General features: G+C 37.9%; 1 protein-coding gene across 3 annotated transcripts; it reads right to left on the bottom strand.

The window, feature by feature from the left end:
- Positions 1–767: 767 nt before the first annotated feature.
- On the bottom strand, positions 768–21,333 carry CCNC (cyclin C). Of its 3 annotated transcripts, XM_036414389.2 has the most exons (13): positions 21,057–21,333; positions 15,830–15,936; positions 14,923–15,007; positions 14,702–14,771; positions 10,452–10,503; positions 9,610–9,665; positions 8,732–8,767; positions 7,890–7,981; positions 7,208–7,275; positions 5,190–5,269; positions 3,392–3,510; positions 2,540–2,634; positions 768–1,996 (listed from the first exon to the last, which is right to left on the bottom strand). In XM_036414389.2, the coding sequence occupies exons 1-12, from the start codon at positions 21,086–21,088 to the stop codon at positions 2,583–2,585; spliced, it is 849 nt and encodes a 282-aa protein (XP_036270282.1). In that variant the 5' UTR covers positions 21,089–21,333; the 3' UTR covers positions 768–1,996; positions 2,540–2,582. The 3 variants fall into 3 exon arrangements, with proteins under 3 accessions (XP_036270282.1, XP_036270281.1, XP_036270283.1); XM_036414388.2 differs by lacking the exon at positions 2,540–2,634 and having other exon boundaries at positions 21,057–21,328; XM_036414390.2 differs by lacking the exons at positions 2,540–2,634; positions 14,923–15,007; positions 21,057–21,333 and having other exon boundaries at positions 15,830–15,942.
- Positions 21,334–21,688: the final 355 nt, after the last annotated feature.

Here is a 21,688-nt window from a genome sequence, read left to right as displayed (position 1 = left end):
GGGACACACACCCCAGGAACAAATTTCATGCACTGGGCCTCTAGTGTATGTGTATGCATGTGTGTATATGTGTGTGTGTGTGTGTGTGTGTATACACACACACACTGTATTTTCCGGCATATAAGACGACCCCCTAATTTTACAGTTAAAACATAGGTTTAGGCCTATATTCGCTGTATATGACTACCCCCCACTTCAAAGAAAAGACTTACTTTGCCATCAAGATCTGCAGGTAATTTTTGTGCAATTTTGGTCTTTTGCCCCTGATTTTTGGTTGAATTTTTTTCGTTTCAAAAGTTGTCTTATACGCCGGAAAATACGGTATATACTTAACCACTATGATGAGTATATTCCTTAGCAATGCCTTACAACTGTTAGTGTACTAATGGTAAAATATTTGTGCTTTCTTCCAGCTGTTTAAATCGGTGATTATGATATATAATCACTCAGCTCTTTCAACACAAGCCCAATCTTAGTTCCTTCAGACCAGAGGGAAGCTTTTTTCTTCCATCTTATCTCACCATGAGACCTTTATTTGTCGCTGATACCGACTTTATACATAATCTCCCTTTCCAGATTCTCTGCTACTCTCCACAACAAAAACCTCTTAGCACAAGTGAATAATATTTAGCCTTAATTTTAAACCTTTTGAAATTACCCACTTGATTAACTATAGGCTTTAATACTTATCTAAAGAAGAAGGACTCATCTCAGAAAACAACATAAGGCAGATTAAGAAAGATAAATATTCAAGACACTGGTCAATATAGCTGGAGAACGTACTTTTATTTTTGCAGTTTTATACTAGGAAATCAACATTTAATTTCATTGTTCACAATTGATTCATAAAACTTTTTAATCCTTAAATTGTACAGCAATATCCTATGACTCTAAATTTTGTAACTCTCCTTCAAGTCTGAAGAAAATGATTAATTTATTAATTTCCACAGACAGCACAGTCCCATTGACATAGCATTTAATCTTAAATCTTACGCTCATATGAGAATTAAGAATGGCCAGTGCCTAACTGGCTTGAAACCTGATTGTGTTCCTGGCTCAGGATACCTGTAATAAATTTGTAAATCCACACTAAGACATAAAAATAAACTAGAGTGTGTATGTCATATAAAAAACTTTTCACAGTAGAGTAAAAATTAACATTAAAATGTTATCAAATTTCAACCATTTTATGTTTTATCCAATTAGTTTTCTAAATGCCTGATTAAACTGAGTCAAATGTAAATAACTTCATGTAGGTTTTTTAAAAAAGTTTGCCCAGCATTTCAAAATGGTTACACAATTAATAAAACTTTTAAAATGTCAAAGTATGCTATACATATTGCACTTTTCTGCAAGGCTGGGCTAGTATCTTCCATGGCAAGATACTAAACTACTGAATAAAATACACTTTAAAAACCAATAGGTACTTGATTAATTTCCCTGAAATTATCAATATCATTATCAAAATCTTCCAGGATTTTGTAAGATTTGATTCCTGAAATACAGTTTTAAAGTTTAAGTTAAAAAGGGGGAAACCCCTTATATAGTTCACTTTTTATGTCCTTTTTTGGTCCTTCAATGACCAAAGAGAATTTTAAACAAATTATGCTTCATGATCCCTGGCTTAATAAAAAACTACAGTTATTATTTTTATCCAAATTAAGAAAAATTATGCTAAGCAAAAGCTATTAATTTTGAAATGTCTGTCTGTAGGTCCCCTTAGAACTTTTCCAAACTTTAAAAAATCAAGAGCCTTTAATCAATTATGTACTAGAATCAAATTAGGTAAGGAAAACCTTATTTTGCAAAAATAAAATCACTTCCCAATATGCTTGACAGAAACAAGCTATTCGTGTTCATTTGTGTTCCATTGAAGACATTACTGAAATCTGTCCAATGGTTTATTTCCACCTGGTCCACTACGGAATTCTTCGGAATGTTTTAAGATTGGCTGTAGCTAGAATTCTGACTTCCATTTGGACCCTGCTCTCCTTCACTGTTCAAGTGGGGAAGAAAGAGATGGTATACCAATTAAAAGATTCATTTTCCACATGCTGATAAGCCTACTAATAACTTTAACATTAGTTATTCTGTAGTACAAACTTACAAAACAAAGACATTCCCAACTGTAAGACACAGATGTGGAAAAATTAAATCCAGAAGACTAACATTTGGTTTCATATTTTTATTCTTATATAACTTAGTGCCCTCACACATAACAAGCATCCTGGAAGTTAGTGTCCATATACATTCAAAAAATTTAAATTAGGGTATGGGATTTCATTGTCATTACAGGTATCACTCAACATATAGATTAGAGCTTCTGAACAAATTTTCTATAAAATTAAATCTTACACATAAAATCTTATTTCTACTAACCAACTATGAAAATCAAGAAGTATTCTCCACCCAAAAAAATTACTATCCAAAGGCATACTAAAGTCATATGTAAACACAGCAAACTTTTATAAATAAAAATATGGTAATTCCCAGGAAAACGCTGAATATTCAAAATAAAAATAACTAAGACTGAAAATACCAGTATCTGTGGCAATAGGATTATTGCCTTATCTTGTCCACCATCATCTTGCAGCTTCAGGCCCTGCCACTATTGGAGAATCACTCAGGGAATTTCTGCAAAAAATGCATCCAAAGGTAGCTGTTTCCCAACAGTGACATTAACTTATCAAACCTACAAATCCTTCTCAATGTTTGATAATTTAAATATGTTAATTAAGATGGGCACTATTTGTTTATTCCATTCTGACCTTGATTCCTACCCCAATGATCTGATGTACAGTGAAAGCTAAGAACCACTAAACTATTGTAAATGAACAGATCCTATTAACAACAAAAGCCCCCTTAGCACAAGTGATTCATATTTAACAAGATTATATTTATCAGGGGGTCATTTGGGGCACTCAAAAGTTAAACTTTTGAAAATATTTATAATATCAGTTCAATAATCTAATTCATAAAACAGGTTAACAGCCAGTTATGGGGAAAAATAAAACAAAAATGACGACAAAAAAAAAAAAGATGACACGGAGTCACACTGACTAAGGAATACTAAGGAATTCTTTATCTCTGAATTTCTGATAAACTGGCCTACTTCTTTCCTTTTTAAATTGTGTATAGTATCTAGCCATATGTTGAGGGATACCTGTAATAGACCTGCCATTGCATTAGGAAAAGTTACTAACAGATGATCCAATTAATATTTTAAAATGAGACATTCTCAATCTATCAAGTCAGAAATTTTAAAAAATATTTACTGTGAAGTTTGGGGAGAAATTTTAAGGAAAAAAACCAATGTAATCTATGAAACAATGTGATAATATGTATGAAATATATAATTAAATGGAATCTATAATTAAAGTTTACGAAGTACCTGTTTGGAGGAGGTTTTGGTTTTGGCATCTTGCTAAGAATAGTTGCCATCTCTTTTCTCTCATCAAAATTCTTCCACTGTTCATATAGTTTTAAAATAACCCTGATTATTTCCAATATCTAGAAGAAAACATTTAAAAAGTTATCAGTGCCAAAGTGAAGCAACATCTAGCATATAAAGAATACACATCAGAAATTACTCAGAAAGAGTGAAAAGACAGAGTGTCTGGTATTTTTTTTTTTTTAATATATTTTATTGATTTTTTTACAGAGAGGAAGGGAGAGAGATAGAGAGTTAGAAACATCGATGAGAGAGAGTCATGGATCAGCTGTCTCTTGCACACCCCCTACTAGGGTATGCCCGCAACTAAGGTGCATGCCCTTGACCGGAATCGAACCCGGCACCCTTCAGTCCCCAAGCTGACGCTCTATCCATTGAGTCAAACCGGTCCCGGACAGAGTGTCTGTTCTTAAGTATTCAGGCTAGACAATCCTGATAAATTAGTATTTGTATCACACTGCTATTAGGCTTTTCCTTCTGGCCTCTCATCTATTAACATGTATGCCCTGTCCATCCTTATCCATGTTTCTGCAGTTAGTTTCCTTCCATCTGCTGATATCTAAACCAAAACAAAATATGAGGTACTAGAAATAGAGGTCTACATCATGAATTTTATCACTATACAGTAGTTTCAAACAATTTAATGGAAAGTAATGCAAAAAGATATTGTTTTGAATTTGTTAACTACGGTAAACAAGGTGCTAAAAAATTGCCAGCTACAAATCTGTCATATACAGTTTCCAAATTAACTCTTTCTTTCTCACCTGAGTAGACCTAACCTTGAATTAATTGTAACACTATCAACATTTTAGCAGGAAAGATAGAAAAAAGGGCAAAAACTGCTTTGCCAGGAAATAGCTTGTGACCCATAAGTGGCCTGGTGCACAAAATTTGTGCACTTGGGATTGGGGGAGGTTCCTCAGCCTGACTTGTGACCTCTAGCAGTCCCAGGAGCCTTTGGGGGATGTCCAACTGCTGAGAAGGCGGGAGAGTCTCCCACCACAGCTACTGTGCTCGCCAGCCATAAGCCTGACTACTAGCTGAGCAGTGCTCCCCCTGTGGGTTACACTGACCATCAGTGGGCAGTTCCTGCATTGAGCATCTGCCCCCTAATGGTCAGTGTGCATCATAGCAACTGGTTTTTCTGCCATAGGGCCGAAACTGGTTCTCCAAAATCCCCCGAGGGATCCCAGATGGCAATAGGGCGCAGGTCAGGCAGAGGGAGGTTGGCCAGCCAGAAAGGGACCGTGGGAGGGCTCCAGGGCATGTCTGGCCCACCTTGCTCAGTCCTGATCAGCTGGACCCTAGCTGCAAGCTAACCTCCCAGACCGTCTGCCCACTGGTGGTCAGTGCACATCATAGCAAATGGTTGAGAGGCCTTAGTATATCATTAGCATATTACGCTTTGATTGAACTGATGACGGGACAACTGGACACTTTGCATATTAGGCTTTTATTATATAGGGTTTTGTGTTCACTAGGTAGCTTTTAAAATAATCCTGAAGATGAGAGGCTGCTCTTCAACTAATCAAACTAAAAGTTTACCATTCTGCTTAAGCCTAAAATGAAAAGAGAAAGAGAACCTTAGTCTTCTTGCTAAACATGTTTCTTCTTTTTTAGTTTTATTTTTTACCAAAAACTTTTTTAGCCTGATCTGAACCTTAAGATTTTAGTAAATATGACATTAACTTTAAAATATTCAAGTTTATATTCCACTAAGGGAATTTTTAAAGAATACCTTCTCCATATCCACAGAAAGCTCAGCAAACCACTGTCTGGCATCTTTCTGCTGTACAACACAGGCTACATGTAGGCAAGCTGGAAAGAAAATAGAGACAAAGGCCCATGCTTAACTTATAAACTTGCAATGTATGGACTCAGAGCTAAAGGTAAAAATTTCTCTTATTTTTCATGTATATTTTCCAATATTCTTTTTTTTATTTTTTAAAGTTTTATTTTATTTTATTTTATTTTATTGAATTTTTACAGAGAGGAGGAGCAAGGGATAGAGAGTTTGAAACATTGATGAGAGAGAGTCATTGATCAGCTGCCTCCTGCACACCCTCCATTGGGGATGTGCCTGCAACCAAAGCACATACCCTTGACCAGAATCGAACCTGGGACCCTTAAGTCTGCAGGCCAACGCTCTATCCACTGAGCCAAACCGGTTTTGGCTCCAATATTCTTTTAAAAAACTTCATAGATTCACCGAAACCGGTTTGACTCAGTGGACAGAGCATTGGTCTGCGAACTGAAAGGTCCCAGGTTCGATTCTGGTCAAGGGCATGTACATTGGTTGCGGGCAAATGCCCGATGGGGGGTGTGCAGGAGGCAGCTGGTCGATGTTTCTAGCTCTCTATCCCTCTCTCCCTTCCTCTCTGTAAAAAAATCAATAAAATATATTAAAAAAACACACCACAACCTCATAGATTCATATAATAGTTACCATTGACTATGCCATCAATTTATTTATTTTATTTTATTTATTTATTTTTTACTATGCCATCAATTTAACCTCATACAGACAGAAAAAATTATCCTACCTAATAAAATAGTAATATTAGTTATTAGTATATCAAATTAGGTGAAAACTGGGCACATTAGTACAAATTGAGTGTTGTAATAAAATAGAGCTTAGAAAAAAATATAAAATGTCTTGTATATAATTATATACATTACTAGAGGCCTGGTACACAAATTCATGCATGGGTGTAGTCCCTTGGCCTGGCCAGTGATTGGGGCCGTGGGTGGTTTGCTGGCCATGGGGAGCGGCCACAGGAAGTTGGCTGTAGGAGCACACTGGCCACCAGGGAGCAGCTCCTGTGATGAGCAACTTTGGATTTAATGGACAAAATTTAGGTCCATATGACATTTGTCAAAATTTATAACCCATTAATTCTAAAATGTTTTAAAGCAAGATTTGCTTACAATTAACAGGTTATTTTTGTCATTAATGGTTATTCTAAATAAATTTAGTGAAATTAAACTTCAAAATATGTAAGTATAACGTACGTGCTACCTGTGATATGAGAAGGATAAGAAACATTAACATTAAAGGAATAATTTAAAGAAGAGAAAACAGTAGCCTGGACTGTTAACGAATGAGGGCAATGATCAAGAGGCTAGAATCATGGATATCAAGAGAGAAAAGAACTGGAACAAAAAGTAGTAAGTGCCTAATATAAAGCAGACAATATTTGGTTTTCTATAAGGTATCTCATTTAATTCTTACAACAAATCTGTATGGAGCTGTTAGTATCCCCACATTTTATAATTTAGAAAACAAACTAAGAAAAGTTCGGTAATTTTCCCACAATTATAAAGGAAGCAAAGTTTAAACCTTGGGTCATCTGATTCCAACACTGTGTTCTAACCCATTACAGTACTGCCTTCCACAGATAATAGAATGGTAGCTAATTTATCCCTCCTAAGAGGCGTTAAGGACCACACTGGCTCCTTTACTCAACCTCTGAGGACTTTATTCTGAACTTTTCTCCCTAACCAAACACTGATTAAAATTACTTTAAATGATTTTTTTTTTTTAAAAACTTAACAAAAAATAAGGGTGTGTGAAGGGGGACAATAATCTTGATTTGTGGCAGTTTCAGTTCATATTATTGAAAACTTACATGCAAGGATTAGTCTATTACTTCATGAAATACAAAAACAAAAGTACTATAGGGTGAAATTTCTTTTCGGATGACCTAAATAGGTTTATAACAATTTAACTAATAAAGGTAACCCACACTTACATACCTAAAGCTATCATGAAAGGAGGATACAGTAGGCAAAGATCCGTTCTGTAGGTATCATTCACTATCCTCCTATAGAAATGTAAACCATATTATTACTAAAAGCAGAACTACCTCATATGATTATACATTTCCCTCCAGAGAGGGCTGTATTTCCCATCTTTGCACACAATATTTCTCTTTTAAATTACTGAAACACAGATATAAAGGTGAAAATATCATGGGAAAAAGATGGATACATGAATGATTCAATAAATAAGCATGTTTTAATGAATAAAATGAGAGCTAAATATATTTTAAAATTTAAAACCTCACAATAAATTTTAAAGATTTTTTTCTAATTTTTTAAAAATTAGAATATCAGATAGGAAACCAGAAATCATACAATGAATATGTACACTGAATATTACCAGAAAGTATTCTGATAATTTTAAAGGTAACTGACTTTTTATGTAAACAATCTATTTTTCATAATAATCAAATTTTAATAGAAATATTCATCAAATTGATAAAAAAAATTATTATTTGTACCAATATAGTTATTAAAATTAAATAAGATTTTTTTTCAACATAAAATATCTTGGGGCACTACTTTAATTACTTTAAAAATACTAAACTTAATATTTAGTCATTAATCTTCCTAGCTAATAACAAGTTATACTATGAATAACTTCTGTTCTAATTACCATGCAAGAGGAAGTAACATGTCTTCTTGGCCCATGTCCTGCACATACTGGAGCAAAGGTCTGTAAGGATGATACACTATCAAGCAACAATCCTAGAAACAGTTTAAAAAATGTGTTTGTATAAAAACAGATTTTATTACCACACAAAACCTTATCATTACCCTACTGATTTATAATTATGTATTTCTCTAACTCATGCTTGCTTTCCTCTTATTGTCTTAAAAAACCAGTATGGTAGCCCTAAACTACTATAATAGAGAAGGCAGTGCTCTCTCTGAAATATACCTTGGCAAATCGGTTGGCAGTCAGTCAGCATCCACTCCCTTAGAGACTCAAAGTGTCACATCTGCAACACACTGAAATCTCTTATTAGCCTATAAATCCGTAATTCCCACCTGGAGGATCAGAATTCTGCCAAAGACATAACCTATCTTTAAATAACACCACACACATACACAAATTGTGCACATAACTGACAGTGGTTTAATGTCCTGATCGGTTTGCTTTTATATTATAGTTACTACAGAACAGAAAAACATTCCCATCCTTAGTAGGCTATACAAACTCTTTACAGGCTTCCAAGAGGATCCAGGTGATGATGCTACTACCCTGTTTCCCCGAAAATAAGACAGTGTCTTAATTTTTTCTCCCAAAGTTGCGCTAGGTCTTATTTTCAGGGGATGTCTTATTTTCGGGGAAACACGGTAGGTACTATGATTTCACCATCATGTATCACATCACTTGGTTTTAAAATGCACCTCCCTATAAATATTTCTTTAAATAATTTCTAACTTCAATACATAAGTTTTATTCTATTAATCACAGGGAAGAAATATACTTACCATTAGTTCTAAAAGATAGAATTCACATTCTAATATCTGTTTAAAAAAGATTATAAATGTCAACATTAAGTAAAATTAGATGAATCTACTTATTCTAACAATTTATAGGCATAGTAATTTATCACAGATTTTTACTAAAAAAATTTAAATCAACAAAATAAACAGAGTAACTCATATTATAGTTAACTTATGCAATAAAATGATTACTACATAATGCATACGATTATGATTATAAAGCATTTTAATCCCTAAAAAAACCCCAGCCTCATACACATCCTTATACTTATTTTTATTTAAAATATCCTATATAAACTTCAGATTTTACAATATACAAAAATGCAATTATCTTAAATGTTATTGTTATTATATTATAAACAAGGAAAAGGAAAGAATGCTAAAAAATGAAACAAAAAAATAAAGTTAAATGGAATTAAGAAATCTCTTGCAAGGTGGAAAAGAACATGCCTATAAAAAATGTCAAATAGAGATTTATCTTCTAACACAATGTGGAATTTCAAATATGATTTTCATACTATTCCATAGTAGCTCCAACTGCACATTGGCATCATCTGGGAGCTTTTAGGAATACCAGTCTCCAGACCTCAAGACTGAAAAACCTTCATTTAGTTGGTCTGGAGAGGTCCTGACATCAGTATTATTAGGTTCGCAAAGTGTTTTAACAGACACCCAAGGTTTATAACCACTGCTATGAAGTATTTTTAAAAATAATAGAAACAATTTAGCATTAATTTAGAATTAAAGTCTATATTGTAATATTTGAAACTACCATTGTAAATTATTCAGTTTATTTTAATGTAAAATGGAGCTAGTTTATAAGCAACTTTGACAAACAGTTTTACTTGGTACAATATACTTACATGGTTCATCCTATAAGGAAATTCCTTTGGAAAGGCATATGAAAATCTAGTTTTTACTGGAGGAAACAAAAAAACAAAACAAATAACAGTAAATGAGAAAATGAATTAACCCGAAATTTCTTTAATGTTTTGTATAGTACTAAAGGTAGGGCTAAATCATTTTTAGTAGGGAGCTTGGAGACACTTAGAAACCCACATTTGTTTTTTGTTTTTAAGTGAGCAGAATGAGTGGCAGGAAGCCCCAGGTAAAACCCATCCATATTATAATTACAGAGCCTCAATTAAATAATGCTATAACCAAATATGAAAATATACTTTTTTTAGGAATAACTTTTTATCCCTGACTAATTTGGCTCAGTGGATAGAGTGTCGGCCCGTGAACTGAAAGGTCCCAGATTCGAGTCCAGTGAAGGGCATGTACCTTGGTTGTGGGCACATCCCCAGTAGGAGGTGTGCAGGAGGCAGCTGATTGGATGTTTCTTTCCCATGGATGTTTCTAACTCTCTGTCCCTCTCCTTTCCTCTCTGTGGAAAAATCAATAAAATATGTATGTTTGTTTTTTAAAAAGAACTTTTTAATCCAATATCCTTAAGCCAAAACTTCTATGTGATCGTTTAACTTATTAATAGAAGGAATCTGTTCACAAATTTACATTTATATCATTGGCTTCACATTTCTAAGAGGATGTTTTATGGGTACATTTACAACTAGAATGTCTAAGATTAAATTCTTTTCAAAGCACACTTATAAGTTCACAAGTCTTATAAACTGAAAAACATCTATGCCCTATGGGGCTCTCCTAAGAATTACATCCTTAAAGCAGATATACTTTTTGCACTTACATACAGAAGTAGCAGCAGCAGTCAGTCTTGTATTTGAGACAACTCCAAATTCCTAGAGAGAAAAAAAAAAGTGGACAAGATCAGGTACATAGAAAGCCAATGAACCCAAGGGTATCTGAAACTATTCAAAACAGAATATTTCCTGTGTTTCCCCCATGTTTATAATTTATTTATATTTAATCCTCACCTAAAGACATTTTTTCCCAATGATTTTTAGAGAGTGGAAGGGAGGTAGGAGACAGAGAGAAAATCATGTGAGAAACATTGATATGAGAGACACATCAACTGGTTGCCACTGGCAGGTGTCCCAACCATGACTAGTATGGAGCCTACAACTGAGATATGTGCCCTTCACTGGAATTGAACCTGCAACCCTAGAGGGCCAACACTACGCACTGAGCGAAATCGGCCAGGGCTCCCCCCACGTTTATATTGTCTATTCAACTTCTACCTACTTGAGGTATGATGCACTTAAATCTCTAAATGTATTACCTTTCTTTAAAATTGCTACAATTTAAGATAAGTGTTTAAATAATCTATACTAATAAAAGGGCAATATGCTAATTAGACGCCATTCAGGACATCCTTCCCAACATTGGGGGGGGGGGGGGCTGGCCTGAAAATTGCCTGCGGCCCCTCACCCTGACCTGGGGCCCCCTTCAGGGCAGGCCAGCTGGCCCCAACCCGTGCACCAGGCCTCTATCCTATATAATAAAAGGGTAATATGCAAATTGACCCTAATGACAGAACAAACGCTGGACCAGTCACTATGAGGCACACTAACCACCTCTTGGTTCCTTTCCCTGGCTGGTAGGCTCTGATCGCCTGATGGCCACCCATGGCGGGGGCGGGACGGGCAAGAGGGTATGAACAACGGACCTTTTGGTTCCTTCCCTAGCCCGATCATGATAGCAAATGGGGAGCCACAGGTGGGTGGTGGGGCCAGCTGCCGGCAGCTGGAGAAGATGACTCTGATTGCAGGTCAGACCTAGGGACTATACCCATGCACAAATTTTGTGGCCAGCCTCTAGTTTTAATTGAACATCACTGAAAGATACCAGATTAGAAACCAGAGACATGATAGTTTTCTGCACTCAAAAAAACTTCCAAGATTTTTAAGATTCTATCCTTAACTGAAAAAATATTAAGTGTTCTTCTTATTCAATTGGACTAACAGATATTTCATGCCATTTAATAATAAAGCAGTTGAATTTCTGAAGAAAATAAACTTTAATATCACCAAAAGACCACACAATTATTCTTTTTGGAACAGCAAGAAAAGAATGAATGATACAAGACTTGCAATGTCAGTTCCCATTCCTTCTTTGAGTTTAATATACCACCATTGTAAAAATGACTAAAAATTTATGAGGTGATCCACCTTACATATATTGCCTCATTTAATTTAATCAACCTAATAAGATTACTAAAGACTTCATTTCATTTTTTTTTTTTTTAAATTAAGAATTGGTTCCTTAACCAACAAAGAAACTAAACTAAATCTATTCAAATACCTTCAACCTATATCCTTATCCTTGGGCAATGGGGGGACAGACGGGGCATGTATGTGTGTATATATATTTATATTCACACTATATTCACATTTAAACTATAATAACTAAGATTAAAAAGGAAACACCTGATACATCTCCTTAAGTACCATTTCCATTCAATTTCTACTGGACAAAACAAAGAAATATTTGGTCATAAAGATGAAAAAAAAAATAATGCTATAACCAAATATGAAGATACATTTTTTTAGAGAATAATTTTTTATTATTTTTGGATAAAAATAATTACACACACACACACACACACACACACACACACACACACGATTGATTTTAGAAAGGACGGGAGAGGAAGAGATAACAAAGATAACAGCATCAATGACGAGAAAGAATCATCAATCAATTGCCTTCTGCATACCCCCTACTGACACTGAGCCCAAAACCAGAGCATGAGCCTTGACCAGAAATTGAACCTTGACCTTCTGGTTCGTAAGTTGAGGCTCAACCACTGAGCCACACCAGCTGGGCCAGTGGTCAGCAAACCACGGCTTGCAAGCCACATGCGGCTCTTTGGCCCCTTGAGTGTGGCTCTTCTACAAAATACCATGTGTGGGCACACAAGTACAGTGCGATTGAAACTTTGTGGCCCATGCTCAGAAGTCAGTTTTTGGCTCTCAAAAGAAATTTCAATCATTGTACTGTTGATATTTGGCTCTGTTGACTAATAAGTTTGCCGACCACTGAGCTGGGATATCCAAAATTCTTAAGGCGAAAATTTTCACTCAATAAATTATAAAATAGGGTTCTACTTAGAAAATCATATAACAAAAAAAAAAAAAAAAGAACCAAAAGAGCATCAGCCTGTGGACTGAAAGGTTCCAGGTTCATGTACCTTGGTTGTGGGCACATCCCCAGTGGGGTGTGTGTGTGTGTGTGTGTGTGTGTGTGTGTGTGTGTGTGGTGCAGGAGGCAGCTGATTGATGTTTCTCTCTCATCAATGTTTTTAACTCTCTATCCCTTGGCCTTCCTCTCTGTAAAAAATCAATAAAATATATTAATATATATATATATTTTTTTTTAAAAAAAGACAAATTAAGAGTGGAAGTTTATAAAATTTTGTCTAGGTTCCCACACTGATTTGTGCTTCAAATACATTAAATTACATGATAATACTTGGAAAAAATTACTCCACAATACAGGCCTTTTATAAACATTTTGTCTTCCATTGAAGAACTTAACAGCTAAGCTGGTTCTGCTTCCTTAAACTATCACTTACAATTAAAAAACCTTAAACTTCTAGAAAGCTTGTATTAATGTAATTTTTAATAGCATCAACTCTCATTATTTTAGGTAATAGGTAGGAAAGATACCTATTACCTAAATAATGGCTAAAATAAAATTCAAAATGAATATTAAAAAGAATGTAAACCTAGTTAAAATTATATTCAATATTCAATACAATTACTATTCTAAAGATGTAAGCTAAAAACAGAAACATAACATAAAAGTTTCATAATGCTAAAGACTACATAGATTATGTAGACCAGTCAAAATCTGTTACTATTGTCTGGATTTTACCTTACTAAAAAGGTATATAAGGTGGCCAAAGATTTGGTTTCAGCTGCCAAGTTTTCATCTCTCTTCTCTCTCCCTCACCTAATTTATCTACTCTCACTGCCAAAATGATTCCTCATTAGAATCTACCCCCAATCCTTGCCTTTCCCTTGCTTTCCCTATGGGTTGGTGGGAAGCCAATCAATCATCAAGAGGCAGGAAGGGAATACAGTATGACATAGAAATCAAATGGAGAGATACTGTCCAGTTAAAGTTAAGAACTTGTGGCACTTATGGAATACTACTTCATGCCAAACAATAAATGTCTTAGGGGCAGTACAGCAAAGCAGTTATGTGCATGGGATTATGAGCTAGACTCCCAGGATTCAAATAATTAGCTTTGCTGCTTACCAGCTCCATGATCTTAGGCAAGTTTCTTAATCTCTCTGCCACTCAATTTCCTCATTTATATATCTACTAGAGACCCAGTGGATGAAAATTCACTTGGGGGAGTGTCCCTCAGCCTGGCCTGCATCCTCTTCACAGTCCAGGACCCCTTGGGGGATGTCCACCTGCTGGCTTAGGCCCGTTCCCCAGGGGACTGGGCCTAAGCTGGCAGTCAGACATCCCTCTGTCAGCCCAGGAGCCTTTGAGCGATGTCCAATTAACTGCGTAGGCCTGTTTTTACATTCTTAGCACTGCTGTGGAGGCGGGAGAGGATCCTGCCACCACCCTGTGCTGTCCAGCCATGAGCCAGCTTCTGGCTAAGCAGCACTCTCCACGTGGAAGTGCACTGACCACCAGGGGCAGCTTCTGTGTTGAGCATCTGTCCCCTGGTGGTCAGTGTGCATCATACAGACCAGTCATTCCCGGGTCATTCTGTTGTTAGGGCCAATTTACATACTATCCTTTTATTATATAGGATATATCTCTTTGTTATGAAAATTTAGTCAGTTAGTTATAAAAGGACTTAAAATAGCACTTGATACACAGTAAGTGCTATATAACTTTTTGTTAAATGAATATATAAATAACATATGTGTATATTTCTTTGATTTTGGTACAAATTTCAATATTTTGCATAAATCACCATCTATTATCATTTTTACATAGGTAATGTGAAAACTGGGGATTAACCAACACACATGGATTATACTTAATGAAAAATAGAAAACTATTTCATACCTCTACTTTGGATGCCAAAAACACACATGTAGGAGCCATTAATACAGGATCTATACTTTTCAGAGAATACCTTAAAAACAGTAAAACAAAGTTACATGTAGAAAAAACACTGGAAAAAATTAAGGTAACTATGGCAAACACATGATTTATCTATACTAAGGTTCATCAAAATTACATAAGTTTCAAATAAGCATAATATTCCCAAAATGAAACAGTCCTACCTGGCATAGAATCTCTTGAAATAGACTGTAGCAGTGGCAATAACTTGTTGTCTTAATTTAAGATGTTCACCTAATGCTTGGATAACTAAAAAGAAAAAGTTTTCAATGTATTTTCTGATATCCATGTGGTTAAATCATAACTATATTCATTTTTAACATAGAGAAAAACCTACACATCCTACTTGGATAACAGTGCTAATCCTAGAATTTACAAAATTATATGGATATTCATAAATAAAAGCAAAAAATTGAATTGCTCTACAGCAAACACTATTCTTTTATTAAAAAGGTTGAAAGGTAGGAATTTCTCCTCTACCTTCTAAGAATTTCAATACCTCTCATTATTTTTAGAACATGAAAAGATAAATACCTATCAAACTCATTATAACTATCAACTTATAAAATTTACTTACAAATCCATAATGAACTCTCAAAACAAGAGGTAGGTTTGCAGAAGAGTGAACAGAAGGCTAGAAAGATCATGTGACAAAGCTACCATATAGCAGAACAAGAATCTTTTTGCCTCTAAATCCCCTTCTCTCCAAAGCAAACTTATAAGAGAGGAATGCCCAATATAGGATGTCAATTCAAAGAATCATTTATCCTCAAAATAATCTGCTCTAGCTAATCTTAAATTGAGTTTAATAATGCATCATAAAGGCTTAGAAAGAATAACGAATAATTTGAAACTGTCTTGAACGTTTCTGACATTAAGATTCAAAAACGGAAAAAAAGATTAAAAAACGACTTTACTTAGATCACTTAAAAAAAAGATGAGTATTAGTTGTAAAAAGGTTACATGTAAAATAAAAATGTTAAGTAGGGACTAAAACAGCTCATCACAAATTACTGCACAAAAATATTTTAATTCAGAGGTACCATTTCTACTAATTAAAATTTTTCTTACCATTTGTAAAAAATATTTGTAATTTCCAATATTCTTCTTCTGAGAGAAACTTTAAGTCCTTTTGGCGTTCCTTCAACAGATCTTGTTCATCCAAAATCCATTGCAAACTAGAAGAAGCAAAGATGTTAAACATGCTATAGAAAATCAATGAAGAGATAGAAAATATTCTAAGATCAAACAAGTTATTAACATTCTGAGAAATACAAAGTACACATAACCCTGAAAAACATTATTTTCCACATTTCTTGAAATTCATAACACTGAGACTTTATTTTGCTAATAAATGTAAACATGCCTTGAATTTTTGTTTAAATCTTTCCTCTCTTCCTTCTCAGTCTCTCTGTCACTAGTTTTACTGTATTTTCATTCATACTAAGATTCTGATAAAAAGATGCATTTTACAATCAGTGGTGCCTTTGCCTTTTAAGTGGTCCTACTTTTATTCTTTCTTAGTAATACATACAATAATGGTGATGAAGTTATTTGGCACCAACTGATGGTACCTTAGATTTGATGAAGTACATCTTTTATCAGTTGTTCATGTTAATTGGAATATTTAATTTTCCTACCTCACCATTTCAAACATGTTAAAAGCTGCTTCAGAATTTATTCACTGACAGCCTCCTTCCTCTTGCCTAGTCTACTATTTTTAATATATATATATATATATATATGTGTGTGTGTGTATATATATATATATATATACATATATATATATATATATATATATATTATTGATTTTCTTACAAAGAGGAAGGGAGAGGGATAGAGAGTTTTGAAACATGGATTGAGAGAAAAACATCAATCAGCTGCTTCCTGCACACTCCCTCCTGGGGATGTGCCTGCAACCAAGGTACAAGCCCTTGACCGGAATCGAACCTGGGACCCTTAAGTCCACAGGCCGATGCTCTATCCACTGAGCCAAACTGGCTAGGGTTTCTTAACACAAAATAGACTTCACAGAACAAAGGCCATAACAAGAGATAAAGAAGCCACTTCATAATACTAAAGGATTATGATTCAACAACAACAACAACAAAAAAAATGATTCAACAAAAAAATATAATCCTTGCAAACATATATGCACCCAATATAGGAAAACCCAAGTACATTAAAAAACTCTTCATGGACTTAAAGTGAGAGATTAACAGCAATATAGTCATAGTGGGGGACTTTTAACACCCCCACTAACATCACTGGATAGATCTCCCCAACAAAAAATTAATAAGGAAACAGTGGCTTTAAGTGACACACTTGATCAGATAGATCTAACTGATAGTTAGCATCTTTTTGGATTACAATGGCATGAAGTTAGAAATCAACTATAATACATAACCTCAAAAACCCTCAAATATATGAATGTTAAATCGTATGCCATTAAACAATGAATGGATTACCAAAGATCAAGCAAGAAATTAAAAACTTCCTGGAAACAAATGAAAATGAACACAGAACTACCCAAAACCTATGGGACATGGCGGAAGTAGTCATGAAAAAGTACATAGCACTACAGGCCTATCTCAAGAAACAAGAAAAAGGTCTAATGAAATATCTAACACTACAACTAAATAAATTAGAAAGAGGACACAAAGAAAAGCCCAGAGGAAGCAGAAGGAAGGAAATAATAAAGATCAGAGCAGAAATAAATGACATAGAGATTAAAAACCAACAACAACAGTACAAAAGATCAATAAATCCAAGAGCTGGTTCTTTGAAATGTTATTATAATAATTTTATATTTGAAAAGTGAAAGAAAAAACACACAATTATTTTTACAAAACACTAGTGGCCCAGTGTACAAATTCATGCACACTGAAATGAAATTAATTAGAAGAAATATTTTAATATTACTATTGGCCCTTTCTCTATAATAGAAGTTTCAACCAAATTCACAATCGACAATGACAGATCAAAACAGATGCACGACTGGTGCCAGTGAGAGCTTTATACGTTCTGTGCATGCGCAAGTCAACCTAGCCTTTTATCTATATAATAGAGGCCCAATGCATGAAATTTGTGCAAGAGTAGGCCTTCCTTCCCAGCTGCTGGCATCTGGGCTTCCCTCTGGCCACCGGCAGGAAGCCAGGACCTGGACTTTCTTCACAGCCCCGGCTTCATCCACAAGGTCATCTGGCCTAATTAGCATATTATCCTATCTAATAAAAGAGTGATATGCAAATTGACCACCACTCAAGATGGCTGCCCCATGTGGTAACAAAACAGCTGCCCCCATGTGGACACAAGATGACCACCACAAGATGGCCAGCAGAGGAGGGAAATTGGGAGCGACTGGGCCTGCAGGGAAGGGCAGTTGGAGGGGACCCAAGCCTGCAGGGGAGAGTAGTTGGGGGGGTCCAGGCCTGCAGGGGAGGGCAGTTAGGGGTGACCAAGCTTGCAGGGGAGGGCAGTTAGGGGCAATCAGGCTGGCAGGAGAGCAGTTAGGCATCAATCAGGCTGGTAGGGGAGTGGTTAGGGGTGATCAGGCTGGCAGGCAGAAGCGGTTAGGGGAAATCAGGAAGGCAGGCAGGAAAGCAGTTGGGAGCCAGCAGTACCGGATTGTGAGAGGGATGTTCCAGATTGGAGAGGGTGCAGGCTGGTCCGAGGGACACCACCCATGCACGAATTTCGTGCACCAGGCCTCTAGTATATATAATAAAAGCCTAAGCAACTGTTGACCAGTGGAATGACCAGAATGACCAGTCTCTATGATGCATACTGACCTTCAGGGGGCAGAGGCTCCATGCTAGAGCTGCCCTCTGGTAGTCTGTGCGCTCCCACAGGGGCAGCACAGCTCAGCCAGAAGCCTGGCTCATGACTGGTGAGCACAGCCGTGGTGGCAGGAGCCTCTCCCACCTCAGTGGCAGCACTAAGGAGCAGTGAGCTGAACAAGAAGCAGTGAGCAGGCAGGCGGTAAGGAGCAAGGGGTTCCAGACTGGGTGCAGGCCAGGCTATGGGACTCCCCCCCCCCACACACACACACCATGCATGAATTTCATGCACTAGGCCTCTAGTTATAGACATAAAAGCCAAGGGACCGGAAGGACCGGAATGAGGCACATTGTAGTGGCCACTGGCCCCTCCAACCTCCCGCAGCTCCTCCCCTGGCCACTCCTGCCCGATTGACCCCCTACATCCCAATTGGGGGCAAGGCCAGCCAGCCAACTGCCATGGCCCCTCCTCTATGCCCCGCCACCTCCCGCTGGCCCAGTTCTGATCGACCCCCATTGAGGAAGGCTGGCCAGACCCCAATGCACGAATTTGTGCACCTGGCCTCTAGTATCTTAGATAATAAAATCGTATGCAAATAGACCGAACAGCAGAGTGACCATCACTATGACGCACACTGACCACCAGGGGACAGATGTTCAATGCAGGACACTCAGGCAGAAGCCAGGCTCACAGCTGGCAAGCCCAGCAGTAGGGGTGGGAGCCTCTCCTGCCTCCGAAGCAGCGCTAAGCACAGCAAGCTGGGCTCATGCCTGGTGAGCACAGCAGTGATGGCGGGAGCCTCTCCCACCTCCGCTGCAGGCGGGCGGTAAGGAATGAGGGGTCCCGGAATGCACGAACCCCAGACTGCGAGAGGGATGTCTGCCTAATAGCCATCCCCCCCAAGGGGTCCCGGACTGCAAGAGGGCGCAGGCCAGGCTGAGGGACCCTCCCCTCAGTGCCATTCTCATTATAGCATAATGCTTATCAAAACAGGGGCATGATCTTTATTTTTTTTTAAGTTGAAAAATCTCTATAAATTCTGACAAACAACTGTCTATTCTCTCACCTTCTTTCAGTTTCTCAGAATACCTGTTCTCCACTACCTAAATCTCCTGTATTTTATTTTTGCCAAATAAATATTTCAGGGAGTCAAACAGTATAAAATAAAACTATCATACGTAAAGTTTTTATAGCATTTCATCTCCACAGAACCCTTTATAACAAGAGGAAAACCTGCTTTCCTGAAAATAGGTACCCATGCCCATTGTTCTTTTTTCATGCAAAGGGCTGTAATCCAATCTTTTCATGGGATCAAAATTTAAGTTACAATTACTAATGCCCTCTTGGCACTGGAAAGTATTTACACTAAGATATAATCTTTATCAGGTTATATTCATCTTTCACTTGTCTAGTCAAAGTTCAACTAGTCCCATCACAACAAATATATTAAGGGGAAATGTTTTCATTTATAGCTCTTCCATGGTCACTGACAAGAAACAAAAACTTATTTATGAATAAGGTTAAGGAAATGGGCTGACAAATACACTCTTAAAATACAAGGCGCAGACGATGAATGAAGTCAGTTTTGAGAGCACCTGCCCTATACCGTACCAACATAAAACTCCATGTGGACATCAAATATTGGCAGGAAGCGGTTCATGAGAAGAAACAAAGCCTGACTCCTCTTCGGGATAACATGAAATCCACTCCAGGCAGGAGGTGAGTGACAAAAGACTAGGTAGGATCCCGAATCCATGAAAGAGATCCCAGGCAAAAGGTGAGCCGCCACTGTCCTGCAGAGCGAGCGTTCCAGTGCTGAACTGTGCCCCACACTTCCCATACCTATGCCTTCCCAGCCCAGCCCAGCCCAACCCCTTCCAGACTAGCTAATCCAAGAATCCTAGCTGAAATCGGTGTGGCTCAGTGGATAGAGCGTCGGCCTGCGGACTGAAAGGTCCCAGGTTGGATTCCGGTCAAGGGCATGCACCTTGGTTGTGGGCACCTCCCCAGTAGATGTGCAGGAGGCAGCTGATCGATGTTTCTCTCTCATCGATGTTTCTATCTCTCTCCCTTCCTCTCTGTAAAATATCAATAAGATATATGTGTGTGTGTGTGTGTGTGCGTGCGTGTGTGTGCGCGCGCGCGCGTGTGTGTGTGTGTGTGTGTGTGTGTGTATATATATATATATATATATATATATATATATATATATATAATTTTTTTTTTTTTTAAAGAAAAAGAATCCTAGACCTTCCCACCTCGGAGACAGAGTCCCCTTCCCCCACCCTTCCTGCTCACAGATCCAGATCCAGCCCCGACCCACCCCCCTCTCCGCGCCCCCAACCCGGCCAAACGGAGAGATGGAGGGGACAGGGAGCTGAGGGCGGAGAAGGACGCGCCCCGCTTCCGGCCGCCACCCGGACCCGGGCGAGGATCTAGGCCAAGGGGAGCTGCAGGCCCCGTCCTCTCCACCCCCACCCAGGAGCCAGCCCCAGCGAGAAGGCGGACGATCACTTACTAATGGGAGCTCTGCCAAAAGTTCCCTGCCATGGGACACAGCTTGCCCTGATAAGAAAGCACCAGGCGGCGGAGCGGCTTGCGGAGCGACCATAGACCCAGCCCGCCCGGCAACCGCGCTCCTCGATCGGACCGGCTCCGCCGCGACGGAGGTGAAAGGAAGAGGGTGGCACTCCAGTGCCTTTTGACGCCGGCCGGCAACCTCTACTGTGCAAAGCCGTTCCTGTGGATTAAAGTTCCGGCCCGCCCCGCCGTGGGGGAGGAAGCCGGCTGGAGGAGACCGCCTCTGGTCCAGATAGGGGATGGGAACCGGTGCTCACGGAGGTTCGCGGAGGGAGGGAGGCAGGCTCTCGCGAGAGCTTGGCGCCGGTGCGGGCCTGGAGACCGTGCAGCTCGGGTTTCTGGGGGCAGCAAGCATTCGCTGGGTGGGGATGCTATGCTCCTCGGGCTTTGTTATTCCATGGTCCATAGTACAGGCCTCCAAAGCAGCATGGTGGCATCGAATGCAAGGTTTTCTGACTTCACAATTGGGAAGAGAAAGAGATTATTTTGGCCTTAAGGATGCGTTCTTAGTGGAGTTCTTTTGGAGTGAAGCAGAACATTTAGAGCGATAGTACTTTCGAGAAAGCACTT

Source organism: Pipistrellus kuhlii, unplaced genomic scaffold, assembly GCF_014108245.1.
Source record: "Pipistrellus kuhlii isolate mPipKuh1 unplaced genomic scaffold, mPipKuh1.p scaffold_m20_p_5, whole genome shotgun sequence".
In the NCBI taxonomy this organism is placed as follows: Eukaryota; Metazoa; Chordata; class Mammalia; order Chiroptera; family Vespertilionidae; genus Pipistrellus; species Pipistrellus kuhlii.
This window is presented reverse-complemented; position numbering and strand designations above follow the sequence as displayed.